Source organism: Drosophila biarmipes, chromosome 3L (genome assembly GCF_025231255.1).
Source record: "Drosophila biarmipes strain raj3 chromosome 3L, RU_DBia_V1.1, whole genome shotgun sequence".
Classification (NCBI taxonomy): Eukaryota; Metazoa; Arthropoda; class Insecta; order Diptera; family Drosophilidae; genus Drosophila; species Drosophila biarmipes.
The window spans coordinates 12,780,254-12,796,771 of NC_066613.1; the positions used below are offsets into that span (position 1 = coordinate 12,780,254).

At 43.4% G+C, this 16,518-nt stretch overlaps 1 protein-coding gene across 1 annotated transcript; it reads left to right on the forward strand.

Annotated features, from left to right (window-relative positions):
- The first annotated feature begins 8,281 nt into the window (after positions 1–8,281).
- On the forward strand, positions 8,282–13,113 carry LOC108028549 (POU domain protein CF1A). The gene has a single exon (XM_050886057.1). It carries the CDS (start codon positions 8,983–8,985, stop codon positions 10,267–10,269), a length of 1,287 nt encoding a protein of 428 aa, XP_050742014.1. The 5' UTR covers positions 8,282–8,982; the 3' UTR covers positions 10,270–13,113.
- Positions 13,114–16,518: the final 3,405 nt, after the last annotated feature.

A 16,518-nucleotide genomic window follows, 5' to 3' on the forward strand; every position in this document is an offset into this window, starting at 1 on the left:
TGCTAGCCAGAAGCGAGGGAGATGCCGGGCCGATATCGGGGCATAACTATGTGCCAGGCCATTTCATTTTTCAACAATTGGCCAAAACTACGCCTCAATAACCAAAACGGGGCGTGTGCTGCCACAAAAGTAATGAGCAGTTGGCCACGCGCGCTCCCAGAAAAAAGAAACGGGGGAAAAAACATTACCCGCAGGCAAAAAATGGCAGAAGGATGCAGCGCGAAGCGGAGTCTCTGCCTCGGCCTGCACTCGAGCCTATAATTATAATTGAAATAAATTGATTTATTTGCTCAATATCGAACTCTCCTTCGACTCCGGCTCGAACTCTATGCCAAAACGCATAAAACCATAAAGAAAAATGGCAACAATACAATTCATGGCAACTCTGCGCACTTTGTTGTTGTGCATGGTCGTGTATATGTGCTTAATTGTTGTTATTGGTTTTTCGTTTAGGTCTGGCCAAAACACAAAACTAAAAAAATATGTGTGCCGCTGGCCAAAGTTGTGGCCAAAGTCCGGGCCCAACTGCAATGACGATGACGACGTCGATAAGGTCATGAGCAAGTGTCATTGCAGCGCATAAATTATTCCAGGGGGTAAGGACTGGAAAATAAATAAGCGTTTTACAGGTTGCCCACAACCGAGTCAGAAATTTGAAAAAGAGGATAATAGATGGTTTTTGTAAGGGGAGGCTAGGAGTAAGCAATGACTTACATAAATCTCAAGCTATTTTTCGTAACCAAAATCCATAGAAACTATATGGCCTAACATATTCATTAACTTGGTAAACTAATATAATATTTTAGTATATTCTTTGACTCCCTCTTCATATTATAAAGTGGATTTAACAGAAACTAATATAATAAATATTTCGAAATACAATTACATTTATTATTGATAATGAGTAGGTAAGTTGAGCATTTCCTGCTTGAATATATTATAATTTTATTTTCCCTAATTTCTCGCACCTTGAAGTATGCTAGATATTTGAATAGGAGGAACCATGGCATGTAAATGTCATATCATATTGCAAAGTTTCAGTAGTTATTTTCTCCTTATTATGCTATTACCCAAAGCCGGAGTTAAAATTCCTAGCCCGCGCCAGTCTTCAGTTTTAAAAGCCCTGGCAAACGGTTTGTTTGACTTGGGCCGAGGCGAAGCGCCTCCGCCAGCTGAGCGGCTATTATATCTTATCATTAAAATATTTTTACGCCGCTTTAAATTATTATACAAAGAGGTACAAACAACAGGGAAATGTGGACGTTTGCCGGCTACTGTTAAATGAGCACGTTGGGCCTGGTCAGCCGTGTCCGGGGCACTCCTCTTTGGGGCTGCCTTCTAACAACACTTACAAGTGCTGGAACTACATAATCTAAACGCAGCCCAGCAAAGGCAGAAGCAGAAGCGACCGCAGCAGCTATAGCAGCAATAATAAAATTGAAACTGATCGCATTTCAGAATGCGCGGCACGTCGCGCAGTTTATTAAAATAACTTGGCTAGAGGGACGCGGAGGAATGGCGGGATCCCGGGAGAGCTCGGGGACCATCACCTGCTATGGGGAAAGAAAAATTAGTTTAATCATAAAAATGCTCGACATCGAAGGCAGCGCAGAAGACAACTCTTTGGGGGCAGCTACCTGTTTTGAGCAAGAAGATGACTTCAATTAAAAGCTTTTAACAATATCACGTACGGCAAATCGCAGGGGCAGGGGGCTCAGAGTCTGATTACATCACAGTCCTGTGGCGGCCTCAATGGAGGCTTCTCGAGTTTTTTGCTTATTCCATTTTTTTTTGGCCAGTTATCAGGTGTAAAGCATCGCGCTCAAAGCGGTTTCACTGAAAACGCGTTTGTGTCCGAAGTCTTTTGATTTTCGCCACATCTCTGGAGGATAGTGGGTCTGTAGATAGCATCGCCGGCCGAGATTTTCTGCACGTGCTATTTACACCCCCTTCGGCCGCCCGCAGATCAAAGATCCTCTGACCAGCGCTCCTGACCGAAAAATAAAGGTAAAAAATAAATAAAAGTTGACCATGTCACGTCAGGGCGTCAGGTCTTTGTCGGCACAAAGTTGTATTTTTTCTTTTTCGCTCCTGTCACTGTCAGCAAAAGTTAATAACAATAACAGTAACAGTATAAGCAATTTCGACGGCGGCAGCAAAACCCAGTATGCGGCACATGCGCAACTTTCGGGCGTTTTTCGGCAATCGTTTCGATTATAAAAATTTCATTTATGCCTTATGGGCGATTTGCAATTTCTGCGCAATTTGCGCCGTAAACTTTTTGCACTCGGTAAGTAAGTGCCCCACTCGCTTGGCGCGTGCGACTTACGCAATAAAAATGGCGTTTATGCTTCAATTAAAATTCATTTAACCAAGCTTATAAGTAAATACAAAATTATATAATAAGGAAGGAGGGTTTTCAGGGTTTTATTTGTAAATATATTACTTACCTGGACGAAAAAGCAAGGAATAATATGCTTTTTATTTTTAAATACATTTATGTAAACATTTTATTGTATAATTTAAAAAAACATTTAACAAATATTATAAATATAAGTTAAAAAAACTGGTTCATTATTCTATACTATTGTAGAATACTCTTGAAATGATGGTATATGTCTAAAGTTGAAATCAGATTTGAAAAATAAATATATTTGGCTATATATTAATTAAAAAAAATAATTTTATACTTAATCTGTTTAAAAACTTTCCAATTCGCAATTTTTATGGCAAGGTCAAAGGAAACTCACCACGCTCTGCCCGGAAACCCACCCCTGGGGCAGATGGTTCGTGGAAAGGCTAAGTAGGGGGTTAGAAGGGTTCACTTCCGCTTCCTATAAGACTCGAGAACACTCAGAACTCGGGGCACAAAAACAATTGGAAGAGTTGATTGGCCTTTGATGTGCCAGGAGGCATTTGGTAGCGGGGAAAAGAGTGTCAGTCGGAAAATGTGTGCCACTGTTTTTGTCGCTAATGATATGCACCCCTGGGCCCGAAAGGCCACGACCCCTCGAATGCGATGGATATCGCTTGACGCAATCGTCGTATTTTTTCTGTTTTTCTGCTTTTCGAAGGAAACCAACATGCGTGCCGTAGTTGTGCCATAGTTTGCAAGTTTGGGTTCTGTTTGAAGTCCCAGTCACCTGGGCACAGGAAGAGCCAGGGCCGGAGAACGCGTTGCCCTTTTGACTGCATTATGCAAATGTGGCATGAAAAGAGATTTTTATTGACATATGTTTTTCCCTTTGCCCGGGCCTGTATGTGTTTCGTTTGGTTTCCTGTCGCCACTTCGGTGGGTGTGAACAGAGTTTTAATTTTCATACATTTTCCATTTTCCGAACTTCTTGGGTTGGGTTTCTCAGTGACAGAGTGCTTTGGATTGCATTTCGAACCGATTGAAAGTGAGAGGACAGCACACAAAAGTGAAGTTTATGGAGATTTTACGCCTTAATGAATTATTTATTTTTCTAGTTTTCCTCTTGGTGGGATTTTTCCCGAAATTGAAATCAAAACCGGAGCCATTAAGCGCGGATCATGAAAGTGAGTTAAGCAAATGCAAGTTTTGTAACTTTAAATGAAGCCAAAGTTTGATTTTATGATATATTTATGATGGGTAATATTGTTTATAACTGATATTTTTTGTGAACAAGTTTTGGATTATAAAACCACGGCTTTGGGATTATGAAAGCTTTACTTTGAAACTCGTAGGATAGTAAAAAATTTAAGAAAATGTAAGAATATATTTTAATGATCCCTAATTTTGTTGATTGCTAGAACAAATATAAAAAACTTTTTCGATTTTAAGTTTATAAATTTGTATCTAAAACTTCCCCTTTCTGACGATCTCAGGTTTATTAAAACCTAATATTTACAATTGTTTTTGGAATATAACTTGTAATGCCTTAACTAAACAGGAATAAGTTGTGACTGTTTTTCCCCTCTGATAATCCGCTTTACCATAACCTACTTAACTACTTAACGAGCGTCGAAAGCGACGCTTACCCCACGAAAGAAGTGAGAAAAAAATTGTGTCCAGGTGTTGCAACGCTTTTTTCGAACCTCCTCTATGGCGTTCGCCAATAATTCACGGCCCTGGCGGGTTCGCTCTGCCTATGGGACGTGTCACAGCGCCGCAGAGATAAATTAGTTAATAAATAAAAGGGAAAAATGCTAACTAATTTGCATATTTGCCCTTTGCGCGGTCTCATTGACAGTTGGGCGTCGGGCTTCAATGCCAAAAGCCAATGAGGCGCACCGAAAATGCATTTAAACCGAAAACGGGGCGATGGGTCGTCGGTCCTCTACCCTTTTGGACTACAATTGCCATTTTGTGCTCCGCTCGCATTTCTGTTTTCCTTTTTTTCCACTCCGCTCTGTATTTTTTGGCGGGACGCAGAAATTTTCTATTTTTGGCTGGCCTAATTTGCATATGACAGCAAGGATGTGTGTCTGTGCGTCGTGTGTGTGCCGGAATTTTGGCAAACTCACTTCTGGGCCGCCCTGCCAGCTTGTCTCGGCTCGTAGGTAGCGAAAGTGAAAGGATTCGGGCCGCAGGACCCAGAGGATAAGCGCCCTGATTGCATACCAGAGACTTTTTTAACGGCCGCTGCATGCAAAATCGCAAAAATTGAAATTGCAGGGGGTCTACAACAGCAAAAAAATGATAAATGGCTGGGTTGCATCCGTGGGGAAGATTCGCATTTGCCTATGTGCAATTTGCCTACACGGATAGTTGACCTTGCCGAAAGAAGCGTAATAAAGGGTTGCTCAAGGGTTGTCTTCTGCGGCGGCCTCGTCTTCAGGACTTCCTCCCATCCTGTTGTTTTCTTAAGTGTTTGTGTTTTTTTGGCGCGCAAAAAATAACCTAGAGTCGGGCATATGGTAACGAGTTGTCCGAGGCTTCTTTTTCACGCAAATGGATTGCAGCTGAGGAGGACGATGATGATGATGCCTTCGATGTGTCTCTCTAATGAAACGTTTGTTTGCAAATGAGCAAATATATAGATAGGAAAAGGGCTGGGGCAGAGGGTAGGGCTGAAAGGGGTTGGGAGGAAGACGATGCAAGGATTATTTGCATGAAATTTACTTAGAAGATGATGTAGGTAGGACAGACAGGAGGGATTAATTGTTTGCGAGATTTTTAATCGATTCTCCTTGGGTTGCCTTCAGAAGCAGCTAGGGTTCTCTAGGCCTTATTTATAAAGCAGATCATGAAATATCATCTCAGCATAACTGAAATTGCGAAAGTAAAGAAGTTGTATTAAATTATATATATTTATACCAAATATTTTATTTAATTTTTTTTAAATCATTGCACTTTAAGTAAGACCTCCTTTAAAATACGTGTTCCTTTTATAGAGTTGTTATTGCTGCGAAGATAATTCAAATCGGTTTGGCTAATGATGAGTTACGATGGGCTGACACTTAAATAAAACTACTCCCACTGGCCGACTTAATTCCGCTTCTGGCCAGCCCCATAAAATACAGATTTTCGTGCTTAAAATCCTGTTCAAATGCATTAAACACAGCTTAAACAAATAAAATTGCTTTGCCACAAATTAGTTGCCCCTACAAATATAGAGATATTCGCATATTGAGCGAGTGTGTGTGCATTAATTGTATTGCGCGATAAACAAAGCGATCAAAAGCAGACCAGTTTATATGTCTTGATTCGGAAATTATGGCACTTTAATTACCAAAGCAGACGCTGAGGTTTTCGGGGTCTCTGGCTCGCTCGCTCTCGCTGGTCAGACGGCCCATTAATGCAAAATAAGAGGGGAAATTATGCTAATAATTATAAACAAGTGCGCCCGAAAACGGGCTCTCGAAACGAGGTGTGAGATAGAGACGAATCGGAGTCGCAGCGGGTAGATGGCCATATAAAAATGCAGCCAAAATGCTAATCGAGCTCATTATCATCCAAATCAACGGCGCCGTGGTCGCGGCCGCCACGAGAGATCTTCCATTCATAAACGCAGCGCTTAGTGATTTTTTCCTTTTCATTTTTTACCATCTTTTTTTATTTACTCGCATGCGGCGCATAATTATGCAACAAGTCCTTTCCTGGCCACAAAAACCAAAAACGCGGCGCGTGCGCATTTAGCTTATGGAAAACGGAAAAAACAGACAGCGTAACCGAGGGAGGATGGCCGGCAGAAACAGGATTTTTTCCTTCGACATTTGAAATTTAAATACCTCATTTTTTACTCACTCGCTCGCTGTTGTTATTTAGCGCCGCCACCTAATTATCATGTAAATTTTTGTCTAAGGACGAACAATGGGTGGACGAGAGTGACTGTGACTTTATTTTGTCACTGGGTTTTTGGGATGGAAACGGTTGGCTTATTAATTATGCCCAAGTGCGTGGCCAAAGGATGTGGTCATGGAAAAAACGTAAACAAATTCATGCAAATACGGCTGAACTTGTCTGGCTTGCGTCTGCTCGGTTGGATGACCTTAGTTTGCATAATTTTTGATTGAGCTCTTGACCTGCCCCAAAAGAGGTCTAGCACTATGTTAAGAATCTTATGGTGAGCGGGGGTGCGGTGGTGTTTTATGTGGGAAAAAGGCTTAGGAAGGAATTTTTTGGGGCAGGAAATCATTTTAGTTAAATTAAATCCAAAAACATTCTCTACAAAATGATTATTAAACATATAGTATTAGAAAGGGCATTTCTATCAACAAACTTAATAGTTAATTATACAAATTGTATAGAATAGCGCGAAAAATTTGCCTGACAATAAACATAATACCGAAATATCCATAGATTGTCTTGAGCTCCATTCACTCATTGTTTCAGAGAATATAAACTTTTTGAGATGTTTGCCGTTCGATTCTTCCCATTGTCATCCATTGCTCCACTAAATTAAAAAACCTAAAAAACTGCACACTGATAACTATAAAGGTGGCATTTCCTTTAGCTATGCAAATTGGTGGCGAGTTTTGCGGCAATTTCGCAAACTGCCCATAGAATCAGGGAAGCTGACAGATAAAGTAAATCAGAGCCTTTTGTCAGGGGACCATAATTTAACTGTAAAATAGTCAAAACACAGCCACTCTCACAAAGGAAAAAAGAAAGAAGCCAGAGTGCAAAGAAAGGCTTTTTTAGGGAAAACAAATGAAACTGATATGCATAACAAATACCAAAAACGATAAGAGTTTTACGGCAATATTGCTTCTTTTTTCTGTGATCATTTAAAGGTTCAGGGAGGAGATATTACAATCTAGATTAAATAAGTTTTGAATGTCGACTAACCATTTTTAGTTTTGTAAGATACAACGTTTTTAAAAATAGGAATATTATATATAACTTTATTATAACACAATTTATGGTTTATTAACTTAAGACACAGTATAAAATTGCATGAAAATATTTAATAGAATTAAGTTTAATCCTTGAACAATGCAAATTTTGATTAAGGCACAGAGCAGCATACCAAGATTTATTAAGTAAATAATATCACTGACTTAAATGTATTGTTATTTTGAAAATGGTTAGCTTATGTACACATTTTAGGGGTCTTGTCAAGAAGCTGGGGCTCCAATTGGTCAGCTTGAAGGCACAGTGATAGAAAGTTAAATATTTGTACGGCTTATTTGGGCAACTCTTTATAAACGATGTGTTGCTAATATGTTCTTAGAATCGCAACGGCAACCTCTCCGGATTTTCCCTCCCCCACGGAAAACACTCACTCACACCCACAAAAACGAAAGGAAAAGTTGTCTGGCCAAGGAGCTGCAAGGAACTGAAGCAAAGCTCCCGCAGGGAGAGAGAAGTCCTGGCCGGAAAAGCTCCGGCCGGGAGACGGTGCTGGGTACCACTGGGTATCATTCCCGATAGCTGGAGTCCACGGCAATCGGGCGATGCGCAGGCGCTCGCCCTCTCTCGCTCGCACTGGGGGCAATTAAAAATGTCACTCTGCATGGGAATGCAGGGGACCGAAGACACTCCGCGGAGCCGGCTCTACGTGTGTCTCTTTTCCCGACTCTTTTTCCTTTTTGGGGGCGTAACGCTGGAACGAACCGAACCCAATAGAGCGCAAGTCTGCCTTCCAGTTGCTCGTGGGACAGAGGCCGTCTCGCTCGCCGCACCGCTGGCCGTGCTGCTCGCACCCGCAGGCCGCTGGAAGGCCAGGCGGCCAAACTGGTTCCGCTCGCCGGGGTGTGTGTGCGCCACCCGGCGACGGGTGTGTGCGTGCGCGTATCTGTGTGAGGCAGCGACGAGCGTCGAGAGCGCTCTACGTAGCGCTGCCGTGCGAGACATGACGTTAGTTCACTTCGATAGCTCTACGAGTCTGCACGTGAATTTTCCCTGGGCTCTCGGCTGTCTTGACTTCTCACATCTCAAAACACACAGTCTCAAGCTCAAGCCTGAAGCTCAATCTGTATCTCAATCTCAATCACAATCTCAATCCCAATCGGCATCGCAGCGAATCGCCTCGAAACGGTCAACCCAGTAAAACACACACTCGACACCGAAGTCGCAATCTCTTTCGCGTTTTGACCACTGCGTTGTATTTATGATCTAAGCCGAAGTTTCGCTCGAATGGTGGAATTTCCCTCACACAACAAGAGAATAAAAAGTGCCAAGTGTTCAAGAGTGCTAAACAGAAAATTCTAAAGAAAAATCAAACAACCAAATAAAACGAAGTTAGCCAAACGCTAGTCAAGCTAATAAGCAAACCGTGAAATACCAAGCGAATTGCCGTCGGACTTTCGGATCAGGCTGACGCAAAAAACTTGTTGAGCGCGCCGAGGGCCACGCCCCCTCCAGAGAATCCGAAAGATATATAGAATATTTTTGCGCCTGCCACGTTGCCCGTAAAAGACGTCAAGACGGTTGCCTCACGGTTCGAGTGGAATGAGCATAGGGACCCTGGTCTTCCTTTCGATCGATCGGTGTACAAAGTCGTTAAACTGAGCCCCAACTTGGAGCCCTACCCCGCCAGCGTGGAGGGCCTGAACAGCCCCAGAGCGGTGGGGATGGCCGCGACCTCGTACATGACCCCGCCGAGCGGTGACCTGGACATGGCCCTCGGAGGCGGCGGCTATCACACCTCGTCGCCGCGATCGGCGGCCGATGCCGGTGAGATGAAGTACATGCAGCACCATCATCACCACCACGCCGCCGCCGCGGCAGCCGCCCATCATCAGTTGCCCTCGTCGCCCTCGCCCAATGGCCAGGGCAATGGCACCGGACTCGGCCTGGGTCCCGGCTCGGGGCTGGGCTCGTGGAGTGCCCTGCATCCGGATCCGTGGTCCCTGCCCACCCATCACACGCACCATCATCCCGCCGCCGCTGCCGTTGCCCAGGCGGCGGACACCGTCAAGCAGGAGATGTCGCATATCTCGCAGCAGACGCGCATCCAGCAGGGCATGGCCTCGCCCCACGCCGCCTGGCACGCCCCCCACGCGGGCCACTATGCGCCCACGGGCGGCTCGCCGCTGCAGTACCACCATGCCATGAACGGGATGCTCCATCATCCCGCACATGCGGCCGCGGCGGCCCATCACCAGAGCGTGGCGCCACTGCATCATGCGTTGCGCGGCGAGTCGCCGCAGTTGCACATACACCATCACATGGGCGGCGGCGACCGGGATGCCATAAGCGGCGGCGAGGAGGACACCCCCACGTCCGACGATCTGGAGGCCTTTGCCAAGCAGTTCAAGCAGCGCCGGATCAAGCTGGGCTTCACCCAGGCCGATGTGGGTCTCGCCCTGGGCACCCTCTACGGGAACGTGTTCTCCCAGACGACCATATGCCGCTTCGAGGCCCTGCAGCTGAGCTTCAAGAACATGTGCAAGCTGAAGCCGCTGCTGCAGAAATGGCTGGAGGAAGCGGACTCGACGACGGGCTCACCCACGTCCATTGACAAGATCGCCGCCCAGGGGAGGAAGCGCAAGAAACGCACCAGCATCGAGGTGAGCGTGAAGGGGGCGTTGGAGCAGCACTTCCACAAGCAGCCGAAGCCCTCGGCGCAGGAGATCACCTCGCTGGCCGACTCCTTGCAGCTGGAGAAGGAGGTGGTGCGCGTGTGGTTCTGCAATCGGCGGCAGAAGGAGAAGCGCATGACGCCGCCGAACACGCTCGGCGGTGATATGATGGACGGCATGCCGCCGGGTCACATGCATCACGGTGGCTACCATCCGCACCACGAAATGCACGGCAGTCCCATGGGCACCCATTCCCACTCCCACAGTCCGCCCATGCTGAGTCCACAGAACATGCAATCCTCGGCGGTAGCGGCGCACCAGTTGGCGGCCCACTAGCAATCAGAAATCCAGGAGTCGAACTCAGCTGCAGCTGCGTCCACTCCTGCATCCCTCAATAGTCTAAGCCAGCAGCAACAGCAGCAGCAGCAGCAGCAACAACAACAGCAGCAGCAGCAGCAGCAACACCAGCAGCAACAGCAGCAGCAACATCAGCAGCAGCAGCAGCAGCACACACCGAACACACCATCCTCCAGCGCGGGATCATCGGCCACGATGACCAGCCAGGTGATGTCGCCGCAGAGTCCGCTGGGCAGCTCCTCCGCTGGCAACCAGGCTAACAACAACAACAACAATAGCAGCACCAACAACAATAACAATAATAACAACAACAATAACAACGAGGAGCAAGTGAAGCACCACCAGCAACAACAGCAACAACAGCAGGCCTCCAGCATTGCAGCCGCTGCAGCAGCCGCCATGTACATGGATCCCATGCGCTACCAGCACCCGCACCACCCGCACCCGCATCCGCACCAGCATCCGCACCTGAATCCCGCCCACCATCCGCACCTGTTCCACACAAGCGACCAACTGTCGCAGCACTCGCAGCAGCAGCCCGTCGGCGGTGCCAGCAGCAACTCGCAGTTGTCACCCGGAGCCGGTAGCAACAGTGGCCTGCCGCTCCAGCCGCCCAGCTCCGCCTCGCCGGCGGGCTCGGCCTCCTCGGTGCTCGGCGGCCACCTCAATCTGAATCCGCTGCACCAGCACCACCACTACCAGCACCACCATCACCAGCAGCACCACCACCACCAGCAGCAGCAGCAGCAGCTGCACGCCCGCCGCCTCTTCGAGCTGAGCCTGCAGTTTGGCGCTGCGGCGGCCCCGGGAGCGGTACGGCACTTCAACACCTTCGGCGGGGCGGGCGGAGCGGGCGGGGAATAGCATTCGTCGGCCGCCTGGTTCGGCTATGAGTCCTCCTAGGACTCGGCGTCGAACGGGTGGCCGCAGTTCAAGCGGGAGCAGCCCTAGAGCCGCACAGTCGAACTTCTCTAACGCGAACTCAGTGGGCTCGAGTTATGTGTCCCTAGAAACAGCTACCCAAAGTTAAGGTAACTCAGAGAATTTAATTTTAAACGGTTCGTAAGGCTAGAGATCATTTTTGGACTTCCTATAATCACTGACTTCCAATATTTCTGTCGTGAGAGATATTTCTTTAATATAAAAAAATATTCTAAAGTTCTTAGACTCCTTATTCCAAATGTAATATTACGAACCACCTGCCAGTTTCCGTTAGGCAAGTTCGACTGTACGCAGATCTAAAGAAATAGAAGTAAGATGAGGTCCGTTGATGAGGTTGAGAGATCGATCTTTTTTACCAGTGCATTAATCTGTGTTAAACTTCAGCTTAAAATAGGAGCAGGGAGTGGAGTGGAGGAGATGGAGATGGACATGGGGAGGCTGCCATCCACCAGTTTAGTTTGTTTTAAAGTTTGAAAAACTTGCTTAAATTAAATCAAATTAACTAAATTAAATGTAAACGATAAATTTCCTTTGTATAAAGCGAAAGAAACACGCAATTCAAATCAAACGTGAAACCAAGTGATGTTGTTTTAACCTAAAAACTAAATGCTAAAAATTAAACTAAATGAATGAGAAGAAAACTAGTTAAAAGTGCGACCCAAGTGTTAAAGAAACCAAAAAAGACAAGCAAAGAAAACACATTCCTCAGCTGCTCTCCACAAGCAAGGTAAATGTTTCCATGCCCAAAAGTCCACAGAATATTTTTTCGTTCAACACTTTGTCGCCGTCTAGATCAAGTTAAAAAAAAGGCTCAATGAAAATGGCAGCAGTAAGACAACTCGGTCGGTTCTAGCTAGGGTTTAGGTTCTTAAGCAAGCCGTGTTTATATATATTATATATATATAGCCAGTAGATTGTACTCTAAAAAATTCATAAACAAAAAAACGTAAGACAAGATGGAAAAACGAAAATCGAAAACGTAGAATTTAACGCGCGGCGAAGTAAACAAGAATGCGAGTTGAGAAGAGGATTAAGTAAAATATGAAAGACACTCCAAAACATCTGTAAATAAAAACTTACAGTTAAGTCATATTTTTTAGCTTTAAATGCAATTGTAGATTTTTTAATAAACCCCTAAGAAAAAAACAGAAAAATACAACCACAGCCGAAAAAAAAGATAAACAACATTTACAAAATATAAATTGTAATTTCTAGGCGGTAATTTTTAACGAATAGGCACGTGAAGTTTAGTTACTTAGTACTGTACTTTCTATGTAAGCAAGGAAATCGAATGGAAAACAAACAAGAATATAGCTAAATCTTAAAATTTAAACAAACCAATAATAATCAAATACCACAAATGCTAAATTGTAATATATTAATTGATGTACATTAAAAACAAAAGGCAACTAAATGCTAAAAACAAACTTGAAATTATTTCAACAACAAGAATAAACGAAAATTGTGTAAAAAAATCCTCTTTGTGTTTTTTGATATACGTTTACATATTAGTGTACCTACTTTTCTACTTTCTTATTTACGACAAGCAAACAAAAAACGAAAAGTTAATCAAACTTTATCTTTTGGGTGTATCTTTATGATGTAGAATTAAACGAAATTTTTGTTTAGTGTACTTTGTTTTGGTATGTTGAAAACTATGCTATAAGAGCGAGAGAAGTGAAGCCGAATATTTAAGATTAAGCCATGCCCTCAACTGTATAATAAATTATATAGCCGTACATATATATGCAACAGCAAAGTCAACAAAGCGGTGCATTTCCACCCACACACACATCCACACAGAGGAAAACCAAGAAGAAAAAATTGAAAAGAAAAAAAAAACTCTTAAAAAACAAATAAAAAAGAATATTATTCGAAAAACACCGTCCTTTTATTATTATTTAATTAGCGGCTCAATTTGTTTGCCTTTATTTTCGCCTGTTTTGGTTCGGCAGTTTATGAGTCGTTGGTTTTGACAGTTTTACAGGAATTTAACGGCCACCTTTTGCAGATGCTGGTTACGATAGGGCGTTTATATCGATGGAACCGCGATAATTGCGCGTATTATTAATTTCGTTTGTTTGCTTAAAGTGTTCGGGAAGCCATTAAACAATTAAGTGGGCATATTATAATGCGATTGCCTACGTCAGAGAGCGGCCAGTTGGCAATTAACTAACAACACCCCTCGCCGATCGAGTTATTGGGCTCGTTAATGAAAGTTGCCATTAAAAAGCGTGGCATTTCGTGAAATTACCCTTTTATAAGGCCTTAAGTGCTGCTGGAAGCACTTGATGGATCTCTGTTTGTCCTGGTCAATGCACAATCGTCAAAAAAAACCGATGTCAATCGACCGGCGATAAAAGTGGCAATTCACCAGATTTACGCGGTCAGCAGCGATTTATTTAATTCGAGAAAACGAGGAAAGCTTTGCATGAGTTCGATTTTTAATTTTCTGCGATTGAGTTAAAGACTGGATTTCTTAAATTTATTTTCTTTTATTATATTTACTTTTCACTACATTTTTAGTGCACTGCTCTCTGGTAGCTTGAAATTTTCTCCCCCAACTTATTCCACGAGCCCCGAAAATTTAAAACAAATTCATAAAACATCATTAAATCGGTCTGCACATTGCCCCCTGCCACCTCATTGCCTCCTAATGTACCGCACGCTTTTAGCATTTAATTCATAATTTAAATGCATATTTCATTGGATGTTGATTAAGAATTTCGTACCGAAATGATATTGGTTAGTAATTCTGCATAAAAATTGCATCAGCCTGTAAATATATCCCGAGCCCTCACCCGCTGTTGTGTGCGAAATAAATTGGCATAATTGAAAGCCAGTTTTAGGCTTAAATATACAAACAACAGCCGCGAAAACAATAACAAACAACAAATAATAACAATAATATATATAATACAGAAGCGCAAGTGCAATGATTTTTATTTATGCGACGGCATTAATGCCTAAACAAAACAAAAATGTCTGTTGTTATTTTCGTTGGAATTGAACTTTTGGCGCGTGGTTTATAATGTTTCAATAAAGCGTACAGAAAATGGGAAATAAAAATGAAAATTATATTTTCTACGTCAATCGGAAAATCCACCCACGCGATGCGCTCCATGCACTTGAACAATTCATAGACAGTATTATATATCCACCCATATAATTATTCTCTATGCTCTCTTAATTATTTTCTAACAACGAAAAAAAGTTGACGGCGAAACGAAATGAAATTTAATGGGGAAACAACATGGCTGCCCACAAGCCTATTTATACGTTTATCTATTGCCACCTGCCATTTTTGGGGTAGCTGAGGCACACACACAAAAACGCACACCCACTCGGGTAGACGAAACCTGCCCCTCGGGCTATATAAACTTTTATATGGAAAACGGAAAGGAAAGGTTTTTAATGGTCATGTGCTAGTTGAAATACGCTTTAAGAATTTATGGGATTTTCGGGGGATTGTCCAAAAGAAATTGGGGAAATTCCTGGCTGATTACGCACAGCTAATGGATTTGATTGGATATGAAGTGTGTTACTGTGCTATAGCTTAAGATTTTATTTTATTGGATTAAAATATTGGTTTTTGATTATAAATGTTATATATTATATATATATTATTAATGTAAAATACAATTTATCTAAGGGCTAGTTATTATAATCTTTTATTTTACCTTTCCATATATTATAAACTTTTTATAGTTCACAGAAAATACTGATTAATCCACTTTAATGGTTCGCCTTTAATACGCTTGTTATGGTTCCATATCTTTATTGGTTCCTCTGCCTAATGAAAGTTATACTACCCTTTTATAGAGCCACAGCTAAAACACATTCCACATTATTTGATGATAAAAGAAACCAGTAATATACGAGGGCAAATTGTAGTTTTCATTGGTTTTAATGTTACCGTGCGTGCCAAGTGCGACAGCGGCAACACCCCCTACAGGCCAGCACACCCTCCCCTGTTCGCGTATAATGTATCCCCGACTATACCATATAGATGTATAGTGAAACAGAAACGCAGACCCCCTGCTCGAGGCAAATACCGACATTTTCATTATTATTTCGAGTGGAGTTGGTTTTTTATTATTTCGCGTGGCAAAGCAACACGCCGCCTGCCTTTGTACATTTCACTGTGTGTGCTTTTTGGGCTGCGTGCATACAACCGTGTCAATAATTACCCGTGGGACTGACACGACCAACGAGAATCATTCAAATGTTGCAAAGGCAGCAGAGGCCGCGGCAGCAGCAGAGCCACCAGCACCACCAGCGATCCACTAACAATGGCTAAAACAAAAGCTACGTCGGCGGCCGAGAGACACAGAGGCTGGCGAGCTGGCACTCCGGCAGCAGAAGTTGGTAACGGAGAGCCGGGCCACAATGGCCGGGCATATTGCCATTGTGGCAATAGTGGCACTCCAGCCAAAGCCCCGGCAAAATGGCTGACACTAGTCAACGTCACCGAAAGCGGGCTGACGGACTGGCCGGCTGACCACCTTCCAGGAGCGGACTATAGGAAGATTAAGAGTTGATTTTAAAATATTAAAAAAAACATTGCATAGCATAAGCATACTTTTTAACGTACATTTTAATAATACAAACCTGTGCATCCTTCAAAAAAGGGCTAACAGTAATTTTGCTCTATGAAAAAAAGTACAATATTTTAGGAACTAACCTAAGACAGAAAATGTATGTTATAATGATCTAGGATACGAAAAATTAAGCTATCCTTTAATAAACATTTAAGATTGTATTCCCTTTTGTCTTAATTTACGAATACTTGAATTGCAAATTATTTTTTCTACATTATTTTATTTATTTTACACTTAATATTTATATCTGGATATTAAACTAATATAAAGATATTTTCTCTTAGGCCTGGACAATCCGCCCCTGAGATTGGGCCGCACATTTGGCCTGTGTGACTTGGCTTTTGGCTTCGCCTGGGCGACTTTTCACTGCCATTCGGAGTGCCGGGGACTCTGTGCTCATTATCTATGCTTCCTTTGGGAATTTTCATTTTCTTTTTCCGCGCTGCTCTTTATTTTTTTCAGTTCTGGCCGTGTGCGTTCGTGTGCGACAGTTCTGCAAGCAAAACAAAAGAAAAGACAGATGAACAACACTTTCGAGATGGGAAATACGTATATAAGGCTGTACAGGTAGGTTCCGGGGTAAATCAGTGCGTTTGCTATTGTACATCTGGGCGCTAATTACAAAATTTATTGCCTCTTAACAGAGCCCTCGCGTACGTAAGTCGAATGCAGTCAAAAGCGTTGG